General features: G+C 35.6%; 1 protein-coding gene across 1 annotated transcript in view; it reads right to left on the reverse strand.

Annotated features, from left to right (window-relative positions):
• LOC150084627 (U4/U6.U5 tri-snRNP-associated protein 1) overlaps window positions 1-12,184 on the reverse strand; it is a 343,250-nt gene that overhangs the window by 111,977 nt on the left and 219,089 nt on the right. Inside the window, exon 12 of the mRNA XM_090375366.1 lies at window positions 4,099-4,214. Within this exon, the coding sequence (XP_090231492.1) occupies window positions 4,099-4,214 (116 nt within the window). The remainder of the gene's footprint in view (window positions 1-4,098; window positions 4,215-12,184) is intronic.

Here is a 12,184-nt window from a genome sequence, read left to right on the forward strand (position 1 = left end):
ACCTAGAAAAGTTGGGCACATGAGAAGAGAGGTGGCAACTGAAGTTTAACATTGACAAATGCAAATTACTGCATATGGATAGCAGTAACCCCAGAGAAATGTACCAACTGTGTGGTACTACACTCAGGGAATTGGAGAATGAAAAAGACCTGGGAGTAATTGTGCAGTCAGATATGAAGTTTTCTGAGCAGTGCAGACAGGTGCCAGAGCAGCTCATGGGGTCTTGTCAATGATATACAGGAACCTTTGCTAGCAGGAATAGGGAGGTGATTATCCCTTTGTATAAGGCAATGGTCAAGTCATAACTTGAGTACTGCATACAGGTCTGGAGGCCTCATTTTAGGAAGGAGGTAAAACTGCTGAAAACAGTACAGAGAAGGGCAACGAGATGAGTGAGGGGAAGAAAGGGTTGCTCATACCAAGAAAGGATTAAGTTCTGCAAATTGCAGCATCTGGAGACTAGGCACCTGCAAGGTGATCTGACTGAGTTGTTTAAGGCTTTGAATGCTGATGGGATTCTTCCTCTTTCTCAGATTATGCACTTGAGGGGGGCATATATTCAAACTGAGGAAAGGCAGTTGCAGAATATGTGTGGAAATTTGTCTCTAGCCAGCGAGTAGTTGATTGCGGGAACAAATTTCCATCTGTCATTGTGGAAGTTGATAGCTTAACCCCTTCATGGATTATCCCAAGATATCTCGTTTTTAGTTTTAAATGTTATTTGGAACTACACAAAATATCTTGGGATACAATAATACCCGAAGCAAACAATAATACCTCCAAATTTAGGACTGAAACGTATTTTCTCAGGTATTTATCTGGCTAATTTTGCATTAGGCACTTAAATCCAGAGTTTTCTCAGGATTTTCTTACACCTGGCAGCAAACAACCGGCTTTCGTTTTACTTATATCGTACAGCAATGTCAGAACGGTAGCACGCGTTCCTGTGCCGCCAGTAAGCAAAATATAATTTGCCGTCCTAAATGAAGTATACTGAACCCACGAAAATAATTCACAAAAACAATATCGAAAAGTATTTTGCCACCCTCTTGAACTGCTGCCCGTAAGCGACGCTTACCTCGCCTGTCCACTTGTGGCGGCCATGTGTCCGAATGTAGTTAGTTCGCAACATCAGAACAAAGGGACACTGCCCCCAGACCTTGCAGCATAGACCCACTATATAATGACAAAAGGTAGTGTGAGGACTATCAAACATCACGGAAGGGATAAAACCCCATAATGACAGCCAGTAGACTTGATTATGACCCCAAGATAATGACCAGAAAATAGGACCCAGACCACATGCAGTCTGGAAGGATGACATCCCAGATTTAATCCCCTATTAGTGTCCCACCTAGATGAGACTCAACAGCCAGCTTTTTAGGGCCTGCAAACTGATGGAGACGACATACGGTGGCACTCTCCCACCGGAACAGCCTATTGGCGACCCAAATCTGCACTCTCTTGAGCGGATCTTTCTTTCCAAACTCCTGGGGAAGAGAGGCTTGCCTCTCCTTGCCTCCCCAATTTTCTCACTCTGGTGGGGCACAGGCATGCCTCACTACCTGCAGGGGCTATCTACTCTGTCGGCCCCTTATTTCCAACTTCTTCCCCCCCAGTCTTCATCCTTCCCCCAAACTTTTGTCTTGCACAGCGTTTAGCCCTACATTTCAAAATCAAAAGAGAACATCAAAATTCTTGCCTGAACCTATTTGGTTTTTAAAACTCACTTTCACGGCACAGCCCCACGTCGCGTACTATTAATACTAACTTGCTAAGTAATCACTAATATCAACCTCGATTTATTTATTTATTATAATTATTATTTTATTTTATTTTATTTATTTATTTATTTTTTTTTGGTCCTAGCCACTGAAATCCCAGGAAAGTAAGTGGCAAGACCAGCCAGAGTACAAATATTGGTAACAACCGGCCGGCCTCCCTGTGGCGAGTATTGGTAACGTCGGGTCTCACTAGGGGCCCGGCCGCTAACAGGCCGGATGAACAATGGGCACAACAAACTACACAGTACATATCCCACACACTTTTAAATCTCTGGCTTGTCCGATACAGAGAACATACGCGGAGATGGGAGAAATCCCAGGTGCCACCAGACCCCGAACATATCTAATACCTAATAACTGCTTGTGCGTTCCACTTGATTTTTTAAATTTATTTATATAATGAGTAATGAAGACTTTTTCTGTGCCTTTCTTTTAGCTCAAGCGCTAATTTATTTAAAAAATCTATATAATTTGCACACTTTTTTTGGCGTACATGAGATAACTTGGTATAGCCCAAATGGGTTAATTACTCCATTGTATTTTCTATGAAAAAATTAATAAATAACACAAAAACTACATAGTAAGTATTTGCATGATGCACACTTTTAATCTGTAAAATAAAAAAAAAAAAAATGGGAAGTGTTTTTTTTTATTTTTTATTGGCTAATGCTGTATAAGCTTGCTTTCTTGGATCATATGCCACTACTAATGTTAATGGTCATTTCAGTAATCCAAATTTTATTCGCCCTAAAAAAAAAAAAAAAAAAAAAAATATTCAATAGAAGCATCAGTTCCTGGTACATACTCTGTTATTCCATTCTGATTTCCACAGTATTTAAATACACTAAAAATATCTAAATGCCAAAACAGAAGAATAAACACTATGCAAACTATGCTATTCAGCAACATGACTAGATAACTAAACAACAGATAACTAAATTACTCATTAAAATAGGATACAATTTTACTATGAGTAACAATATTGCCGAGAGGTAATAATATGAACTTGATTCCAAACTCTTGAAACCACATCCAACCCACAAAAATCCAAGAGACATGACCCTCTTGCGAGTAACCTATGCGTTTCTACTGGCACCCAACTTAACACAGGACTGAAATATATATATATATAGCTGCTCAGTTTTCTGCTATTGAATAAAATATAATTGAGAACTATCACAGTAGCAAACATTAGCATTTCTAATTAAACCACAATTGTTAAATAATAAAATAACAGCAGAAATTTAAAATTTGTTTCTTATGAGTACTTCTTCATAAAATAAGGGCCATTCAGAAAGCTTGTTTACAAACATTGTAAATATTAAAGGATTCCATAATGAAATATTTTTACATTAAAAAATATCCTGTAATATCATACATATATATATATAATTAAATTAAAATGCCACTACTAATGTTAATGGTCATTTCAGTAATCCAAATTTTATTCGCCCTAAAAAAAAAAAAAAAAAAAAATTCAATAGAAGCATCAGTTCCTGGTACATAGTTTTTCTTCTTACTATCTGCATGTTTCTCAATGCGTTAATTTAATTTAATTAATTATTTTTACCGTATCCATCACATAGGGGGCACCACATATTATTTTGACGACTATTACATTATGTCCTAGATACGGTCAATATGTAGTATGTATTATATATTTAATCTTATTTTAATCATTAAATTACGTTCTCTGTCGGGTCAACGATGATTAATATATGCTTACATTTATATTTTACTTATATTTCTTACCTTTGATTCTAATATTGCTAAATTTTATTATCATCTTTCGTTTTATATTCGATTTACTTTAGCCCTATACTGGTTTATATTTGGTTTAGATTTAAATTACTTAGCATATATTGATCATCACAGAAACAGAGAACCTCTTGTCGTTTTTTGCCTTCATTCTGGGTGGTTGGCCCCAGTTGACGTCATCTAGATTGTCGGTAAAAAGCGATAATTTTTTTTTTTTTTTTTTTGCGTTATCTTAGGTCCCTGATGGTATTATTGTTGGATTTATTTGCTTATTCTTTCTATTATCTGTAATATTATATATATATATTACTGTATAATTAAATATACAGTATTAAGAAATAAACAGACATAAAGCTATTTTATCTTGCAGCAAAGAATCTGTATAATTTCCAAGAATTGCATTAATACCAATAAAATTTCCAATCCAATTCTTTCAAAATCTCAACTTCAAATATTAATTTAAGGAACTGATGTGTTCTATAATTAAATGAAAACAATAAAAACAGTAACTCGCAGGTATTAGTAGTTTTCTCATAACAAAAAGTTATCATCAAACCTGGAACCATGGTCCAACTGGTCCTCTTCACCAGGTATGGGGATTATATCCTCAGCCTTCAGTATCTCACGTTTCCTTGATTTGCGTAGTTTCTTCTTGGGTTTTTTAAACTGCACCTGAGGATTCATGAAGTACCTATAGTTGTAGCAAAGCAAAAAAGTAAAAAGGAAACACCAAATAGTTTCCAATACTTAAATATACAGCAATTTAATTTGCCACACAACTGTTTCAGAAATAATAATATTCAGGCCTTGTATCTTAAATTACTTTAAGCATTTATATCAAATTATAAATGAGCAAGTTTTAATTTTATTTAAATCACTTTTTTTCTGAAATTTGCAAAAAAATTTTCCTAACTCATTTTTAATATATGGAAAAGGCAAAAGCCACATCACTGAATGTTATGCTATTATCCTGGATCCCTCAAATAATCACTGTGATCTCACATCTTTTTGCATCTAAAGTGGACTAAAGTGCATCTAAAGTTTATTAAGTGGACATTAATAAACATTACTTATAGTTATGTAATGTCTATCTGAACATCCAAAATGCTTTTAATTATATACGAACAAATCTCATTGCAGCAAAATTGAAGGGACAAAAATCTGCAACTTTGATATATGGAGGTCTTTTACAGAGATGTTTTTTTTTTTTTTTTTTTGTCTTTTTTTTCCAAAATTTCACTCATCCAAACCGACACATTCAAGTATTGCATTTAATTAAACGTGGCATTCTACTGCTATTTATTCTTCCACTTTATCTGATGCCTCATTGATTCATTTTCTTGATGGTTTATATAAAAATTAAATAAAATACCTTTTGCAGAAAGTCACAATTATTGAATCATTAAGGTTAGAATTTCCACCTGTAGACAAGTGCAGTTTCAAAATTCCACTTTTCAAACTAACAAGTAACAAGTCAGAAATTGTATGACAATAACTCATGACAAAATGAAATGAAATTGAAATCAATATATTTCTTCCCAAATTTGCAAGCATTTACAAAGTACACACACATAATGGTAAACCTTTTGCTAAAACATTCATTGCATCTGTTTCTCTTCTGTATTGCTCATTAGCATGTCATCAACTAAGTTAGGAATCCTCAATTCATTTACAAAATCTTTTTAGCCTTGTATCCTTTCTTTTTTTCTTTTTTTATTACTACTTTGGGCATTCAGCTAAAAAGTCCCCTTGAGATCCATTTGCAATATTCCTTTTATTTTTAAAGTACACATGCTTGCAGTTAAGGCTAACAGGAGTAGAACTGCAAATACAGAATGAGACTTCTGAACAGCCCAATGTAAGCTGAGAAGCAACATGCAATTCTAGAATAAAGAATTACATTAAAAACAAATGAGTAGATCTGGGAAAAGGCCAAAATTTTGAAGAACCAAATACTTAGCAACACTTGTAGTCCAAGGATAACTACAGAGTGATTTCAAGGATGTAAAATCCACAGTGTATTTTCAGTTTTATTTCAATTATTATTATAAATATAACAGATATTGCAATAAATGTTTAAAGCATCACCCTTCCCAAATATAAGTTGTTGTAGAAGTTGATAGCCTAAATAAATTTCGGGCTGAACTAGACAAACATTTGGCATGACCGGATGGATGAAATGGGGAGGGGTTTTTTTTTTTTTTTTTTTTTTGGGCTGATGCTGTATAAGCTTGCTTTCTTGCATCATATGCCTCAACAAATGCTAAAAATACGGATTAACCTGTCACTGTCTTTTAATCATATAAGAAAGAATAGTTCATTTGATAAATTACTAACTTGAACATAACTCTTTTCTCTGAAAGAAATTTATCTATTTTACTGTTAAAAAACACAGATGATTGCTTAAGAACTTGTATTTTATTGGAAAAATTTCATTTGAGAAACAGTTCTTTTCAAATAAATGCCCCTCTCCTTTATAAATTATTCCCTTGTGTTTCTTTCAGAAGGAGAATTTCTTGTGGGTCTGTTAATAGTATAAATAGTATATAACCTTATTGACAGGTTATACTATTTCATCAATGGCATTATAAAAGAAGAGACAAGACAAGAATTTAACAAAACATAGGGAAGAATACAATGGTAAAAAACTTAGGATAAATGCAGTCAGCAAAACTAAAGTAGCTATATTCATTGCTATGGGTTTGTCCTTAAAATAAAGCCATTAGACAGAGTCATTGTCATTTAATGGCAAGCTTGCAACAAAAGCCATAATACAAGTACAGTTTTAAAATATTCCAAAACTGAAAATTAAACAGTTAAAATATACTTGCCCTATAAAACGCCAGACAGAATAAAACAATAAAAAAATAAATAAATAAAGGAATTAAAAATGGTCTTTAAAGCTAAAAGTAGTTGCACACAACAGTGCAGGTTCATCATTCTTAAAAAAATTAAAGTGGGTGTATCATTCATGCATCAGTTATGCACGAAAGATGTTTTATGTGAAATATCCTTGGCTTGGAAGCGGTTAGCAAAATCCATTTGCAGAATAGTATGATTGTAACATAGAGAGTACATCAGCACAATCATACTTCCTGCAAGAAATAAGATTGCAACAATACAAATATTTGACCACAACATTTGCATTTCCATTACATTCCATTGTTAGGTGCCACTATAGATGTTTCACATTAAAAACTGCCTGAATGCAGAGGGGCCCAGGGAGATGTTCAAAAGTGGTGAATAGGGCATATCACTCATTTCAAAAATGTGGGCACTCAAGTAGTATATGGTAGGTAGATTAAAAGTACCCCACAATGCTCGTGTGGTGAAGGGAATCAAAATCCTTATCAGGAGTGTGTGAGCCAGCTATGTCCAATGCAAAGTTTGGCCAGAATAACTACCTCTACTATCTTGCATAAACTAGAGTTCCACACCATGATTACCAACTTATTTTTAACAATTTTTTTTTTTTTTTTTTTGGTAGTTGTTGGCGCATCGGCTTCTGTGGCCATAATGCACCTCCCAAGGTTTTTGCAGTACTTTGATCCAAGCCCGAGGTGGGATTCGAACCCATGACCTTTGGGTTGCCAGGCAGGCACTTTACCCACCTGGCTAGCCCGGTCGGCTATTCATCTCTTAGTCATTCCATAAAGTTTGCTAATCTGCAATACACTACCAATGGATTATTGGTTTACAGTCTGCATATAGAACCAAAAAACCATGATCATGGAGGGACTCTACAGATTTGGCTGCCTCATCTGCTAATTGATTCTTCTCCAATTCCATTATGAGCCAGAATTCAGAAAAGGTGAATACCCAAGCAATCTCTGTGAGAAGAAGAAGAATGGCATTTCTGCTTCTTCATAAAAGAGAGTGGAGGGTCACAATGAATATTGTGTAAAGAATAATGTATACTTAAGAGAATCATTATACCACATACATTACTTTATAATGCTTAATTTGTATGGGTCCCAGAGCAAGTTCTACTGTGAATAGTGCTACAGTATAAACACTGCTTTTGGCAGGAATTTGATGAGGTCAAATAATATCCAGAACCTTCTTTGCAGATTCCACCACACAGTCTAACTTTGAACAATATGTACAGATTGGCAAGAAGTCCAAAAACTAGGTTAAAATGTTCAGCATGTAACTGCTGGTGAAATGATAATGGTGTGGTGTGTATAAGTAGCAATATCTCTGACCTGGATGTAAAATGATCAGCTGGCCTTGGGGCAAGCATCACTGATGAACACCCAAATAGCATAAACAGATATTGCCATGTAGGATAATCCAGCATCTACTTCAATTTAAATTGTAGTAGGGAAAACAAGATTCAGACAAAAGAACTAATGCTGCAGCTAGTGCAAATTTTTATTTTTTGGTTTATGTAATATCCTCTTTTGACCATAAACTTCATTATTACAGTTCATTACTATGGAATGTTGAGAAATGGGTGTTTTAGTGTACAGAAGTTTTATTATACAGTTGACACCCTTTATAGCAACCCTCTCATTCCAGCATGTCACAACAACTTATGTGGTAGGTCCCAGTTGATTTCCCATAAACCTAATGCTATTTTACATTCGTTATGACACTGAAAGGTAAAATAATCCAAAATTTTCCACCACTCTGTTTTTAATTACTATATTCACATTTCAAAATGAAAGAATATTAATTTATTATTTAGGCTAACAATGAGCTACAATAGTTATCAAAGCTAGTGAGGAGCAAAGTGATTTTTCACACTCATTGGCAATTTCTCATGTTAGTGTAAAGATATTAATATTGACTAGTAAAAATTCATTTCATTATACAGTATAATGAAACGTTATACCCGACTTATGCGAACTCAGAGTTATGCGGTTCTTGATTTTTTCATTTGGCAGCACTGCCGCCCACTATCTTCAAGGTCGTTTTTCATATGCTATCGATATACGGTGCAACGGCGGAGAGTGAGAGCGAAAGATGAACAAAATTCAGCTTTGCTGCCGCATGAGCTGCACACATATACAAGAATTTGCATTCCAACTGTCATATTTATATGTGTGCGTTTGAATTCGTGCTCAACTTTTGTCGGAAATTACATCGTTTTCACGAATAAAAAAACTTTCCAGGCTTAAAGATTTCCAAAGACCGATTGACAATGATGGTCGGCGGGAATGCAGCTGGTGACTGCAAGTTAAAACCTCTCTTAATTTATCGCTCCAAAAACACAAGAGTTTTAAAAAATATATCTAAAATTAGCTTACCAGTGATTTGGAAGTCAAATCATAAAGCTTGGGTGACAGCTTCCATTTTTGAGGACTGGTTTGGTCACCACTTCATACCCGAAGTCGAACGTTATTGCAAGTCTAAACAGATAGATTCCATTTGAATTGATCCTTCTTATTAACAATGCACCCGGTCACCCTCCTGCCACCCTAATTAATTTCGACCGACATGTGAAAGTTGTGTTTTTGCCTCCAAACACAACCAGCTTGCTTCAACCGATGGACCAGGGAGTCATCAAAACATTCAAGGCCTACTACACGAGGCGTTCGTTTGCACATCTGAATGAAGCTATGAGACAAAATAGTGAGATATCTGTTAAAGACTTTTGGAAACAATTCAATGTTTTAGATGCCGTAAGAATCATTGAAGAATCTTGGGATGAAATTCACAAAAAAACATTGAATGGTGTCTGGAAGAAACTTTGTCCATTTTTTTTTCAAAAACAAGACGAAAACAGCGCCAGAAACTGATCATGTCGCTCATACGATAGAAGTTGTTAATCTTGCCAGGCAATTAGATTTGGAAGTCAATGGTGATGATGTCAACGAGCTGTTGGATTCACATAGTGAGGAGCTGACAATGAATGAGCTCATAGAGATGCGTGAGCAAAACATCACTGCCGACACTTCAGACCCAGTTCCACCAGAAAAGCAATGGCAATTGCAAGCTTGACAGAAGGTCTCAGTTCAATTGAAAAGGGCTTAAAAATTTTAGAAAACATAGACTCCAATGAAGAATGCGTTATAGCTACAAAGCAAGGAATAAAAAATTATTAGCTTGCTACGAAGAAATTCTGTGTGAAAAAAAGAAGGCGCTGTGTCGGCAGATGACTCTGTTAGATTTTATGAAGCCATTGACATCGAAATAACTTTTTTACGTAACTCATTTATTTTATTAAATATTTTTCCTTTTAAACTAGTGTTTTTGTTAGTCCTTGGTGCCAATTAAACAAAATTTATATGTATTTATATGCAAAGTTGTACCCCGACTTACGTGAATTCGACTTACGCGATTTTCGTCTGACCCACATATCGCGTAACTTCGGGGTATTACTGTACAGTATAACGTACTATATAATGAAATGAATTTTTATTTCATTTCATTATAAGTACGTGGCTCATACGAAGCAGATAGCTTTGGCCAATCACAGACAAAATTAAGATTTCACAAGTTGCAGATAATGGCATGCATTCAAAGGGCAAGATTATTAAACAGTTCAGCATTGTGAAAGATCAAAAAGATTAAAAGTGTAAAGAAATTGGTTTGGCCGGGTAGGAAAGCCAAATTATCTGGATCTTGAAAAGGTAATCTACTCTTGGAATGGCTGATGTTGTACAAAAAAACATTCCTGTAGACAGAAATCTTTTAAAAACTAAGGCTGAATCATTCATGCATCAGATGAATATTGAAGTTTCAAGTCTTCAAGTGAATGAACAGAATAACTCCAGAAATTTCAGACTTGCCATGGGCTGGCATGCAGCAAGACTGCAGTCATTGACACTGAGGCTATTAAGAGAATCAAGAGTGGAGAATATCAAGAGTGCAGTCATCAACACTGAGGCTATTAAGTAAAGAGAATAATTTAAAAAATGCTTTGTTAACACAGGATCAAAGCAACATCTCCAACGCTCATGAAACTGGTAATCAAGGAGAAATCCCTTACATACACTCTGTTTGCATATGGATACAATTTTACACATAGAAGATAGATATACATAATGCATATCACGGCAAAATATCAGCTGACATCTATATGATAGGGATGGTTCATTGGGTCTCCTATCAGTCATTTGGAAAGTATGGAAGGCTCCCATAACAATATGGATGGTGCAATGATAGACTCACTCTCTCTCTCTCACAGAGGCATACACTAGAGCATTGTTTCTAATTTGCACCGAACCAATGACCAGTACAAGCAAAGAAGAGATAATCTGTTTACAGCTCAAAATGTGGTAAATAGAGCACAAAGAATGTTAAAGCCCTTCATAAACTTTGCTTCTGATTTCTGAAGATATCTGACTTGGATAGTATTTTTTTTTTCAGGAAATACGTATGAAGGAAGGTTGTTCCAGAAAACAGCAGTTGAATGAAAAAACGAGGAAGATGAAAAGTTAGTTCTGTGAGTTTAAAATTGGACAGTAAACAGATGTTGGCTGGTGGCGGCACGTGTTCGGACTGTTTTGAAAGAGAAAGCAGGAATTATAGAAGCCAATTCAGAAGAACAGTGCCCATGGAAGTATCTGTAGAAAAGGCAAGCAGCAGAAACAGTACATCTATGAGACAGAGAGTGGAGAGACTCTGTTAGAGAGGAGCCATTAATTAACCTAACTGCCTTCTTCTGAATGGAATCTAGAAGCCTAAGAGAGGTTTTGGGGGCACCGCCCCAGACGTGGGAACAATATTCCATGGTAGGGTGGATTGCAATTTGCAAAGACAGAACAGCTGTTTGAAAGAAAAGTAATGCTGAGAGTGAAAGAAAAAAACCAGATTTTTTATATGAAGAGGAAGCAATATTTGTAATTTGCTTGTGCCAAGAGAGATTTAGAAGTCAGGGTAATCCTCAAAAGAGATATATCATTTTGCCTAGAAATCGGAGTGTCACAAAGATAAGCATAGGAGCAGAAGAATCCTTTTTGCGAGATATAAGACAAGACTGAGTTTTAGAAGGATTAAAATCAACTAAGCTGTCTTTGCCCCATTGGAGAATTACCCAGAGATCAGCATTTAAGGAATTGGTAGCGGATATCGAGAAGTTGAAGCAGATTGAGCAGGGCAAGGTTTTTCAAAATGGGAAGTGGAATGCAATGTGCTATCATCAGCAAAACTATGGGGAGTATTTTCAGTCAATGGAAGATTATTAATATACAAGAGGAAAATAGTGGGGGAAAGAACTAAACCTTGGGGGACACCAGCATTAGTAGAGAAGTTAGAAGACAGAGAGGCATCTACCATCACCCTCAGTGAGCAATTAGAGAGAAAACTGGATAACCAATTACAAAAAACAGTTGGCAAATCATAAGATGGAAGCTTGTTTAGAAGACCTTTATGCCAAACACGAATGAAAGCCTTTGAGATGTCAAGAGCAACTGCTTGTGTTTCACCAAACTTTTCCATTGAATTTGTCCATATATGGGTAACATAAGCCAGATTATCACCAGTGGATTGACACTGACAGAATCCATACAGGCAATCGTTGATCAGACAGAAGGTTTCTTGGTAGTTTTCACGTTTCTTCAGTTTCAGTATCATTTGTCTTTCTGTATTACTGCTCGTGGCTGCTGATTTAAATCCTTTGTTTTCCCTTAATGCTTGTTCTACTTTTCTTGTGTTAAATCTTCTTATGTCCTTTCTGAGTCTCTTTCTAATGG

The sequence above is a fragment of the Mastigoproctus giganteus genome, chromosome 6, assembly GCF_048544385.1.
Source record: "Mastigoproctus giganteus isolate SK-2022 chromosome 6, ASM4854438v1, whole genome shotgun sequence".
Taxonomy (NCBI): Eukaryota; Metazoa; Arthropoda; class Arachnida; order Uropygi; family Thelyphonidae; genus Mastigoproctus; species Mastigoproctus giganteus.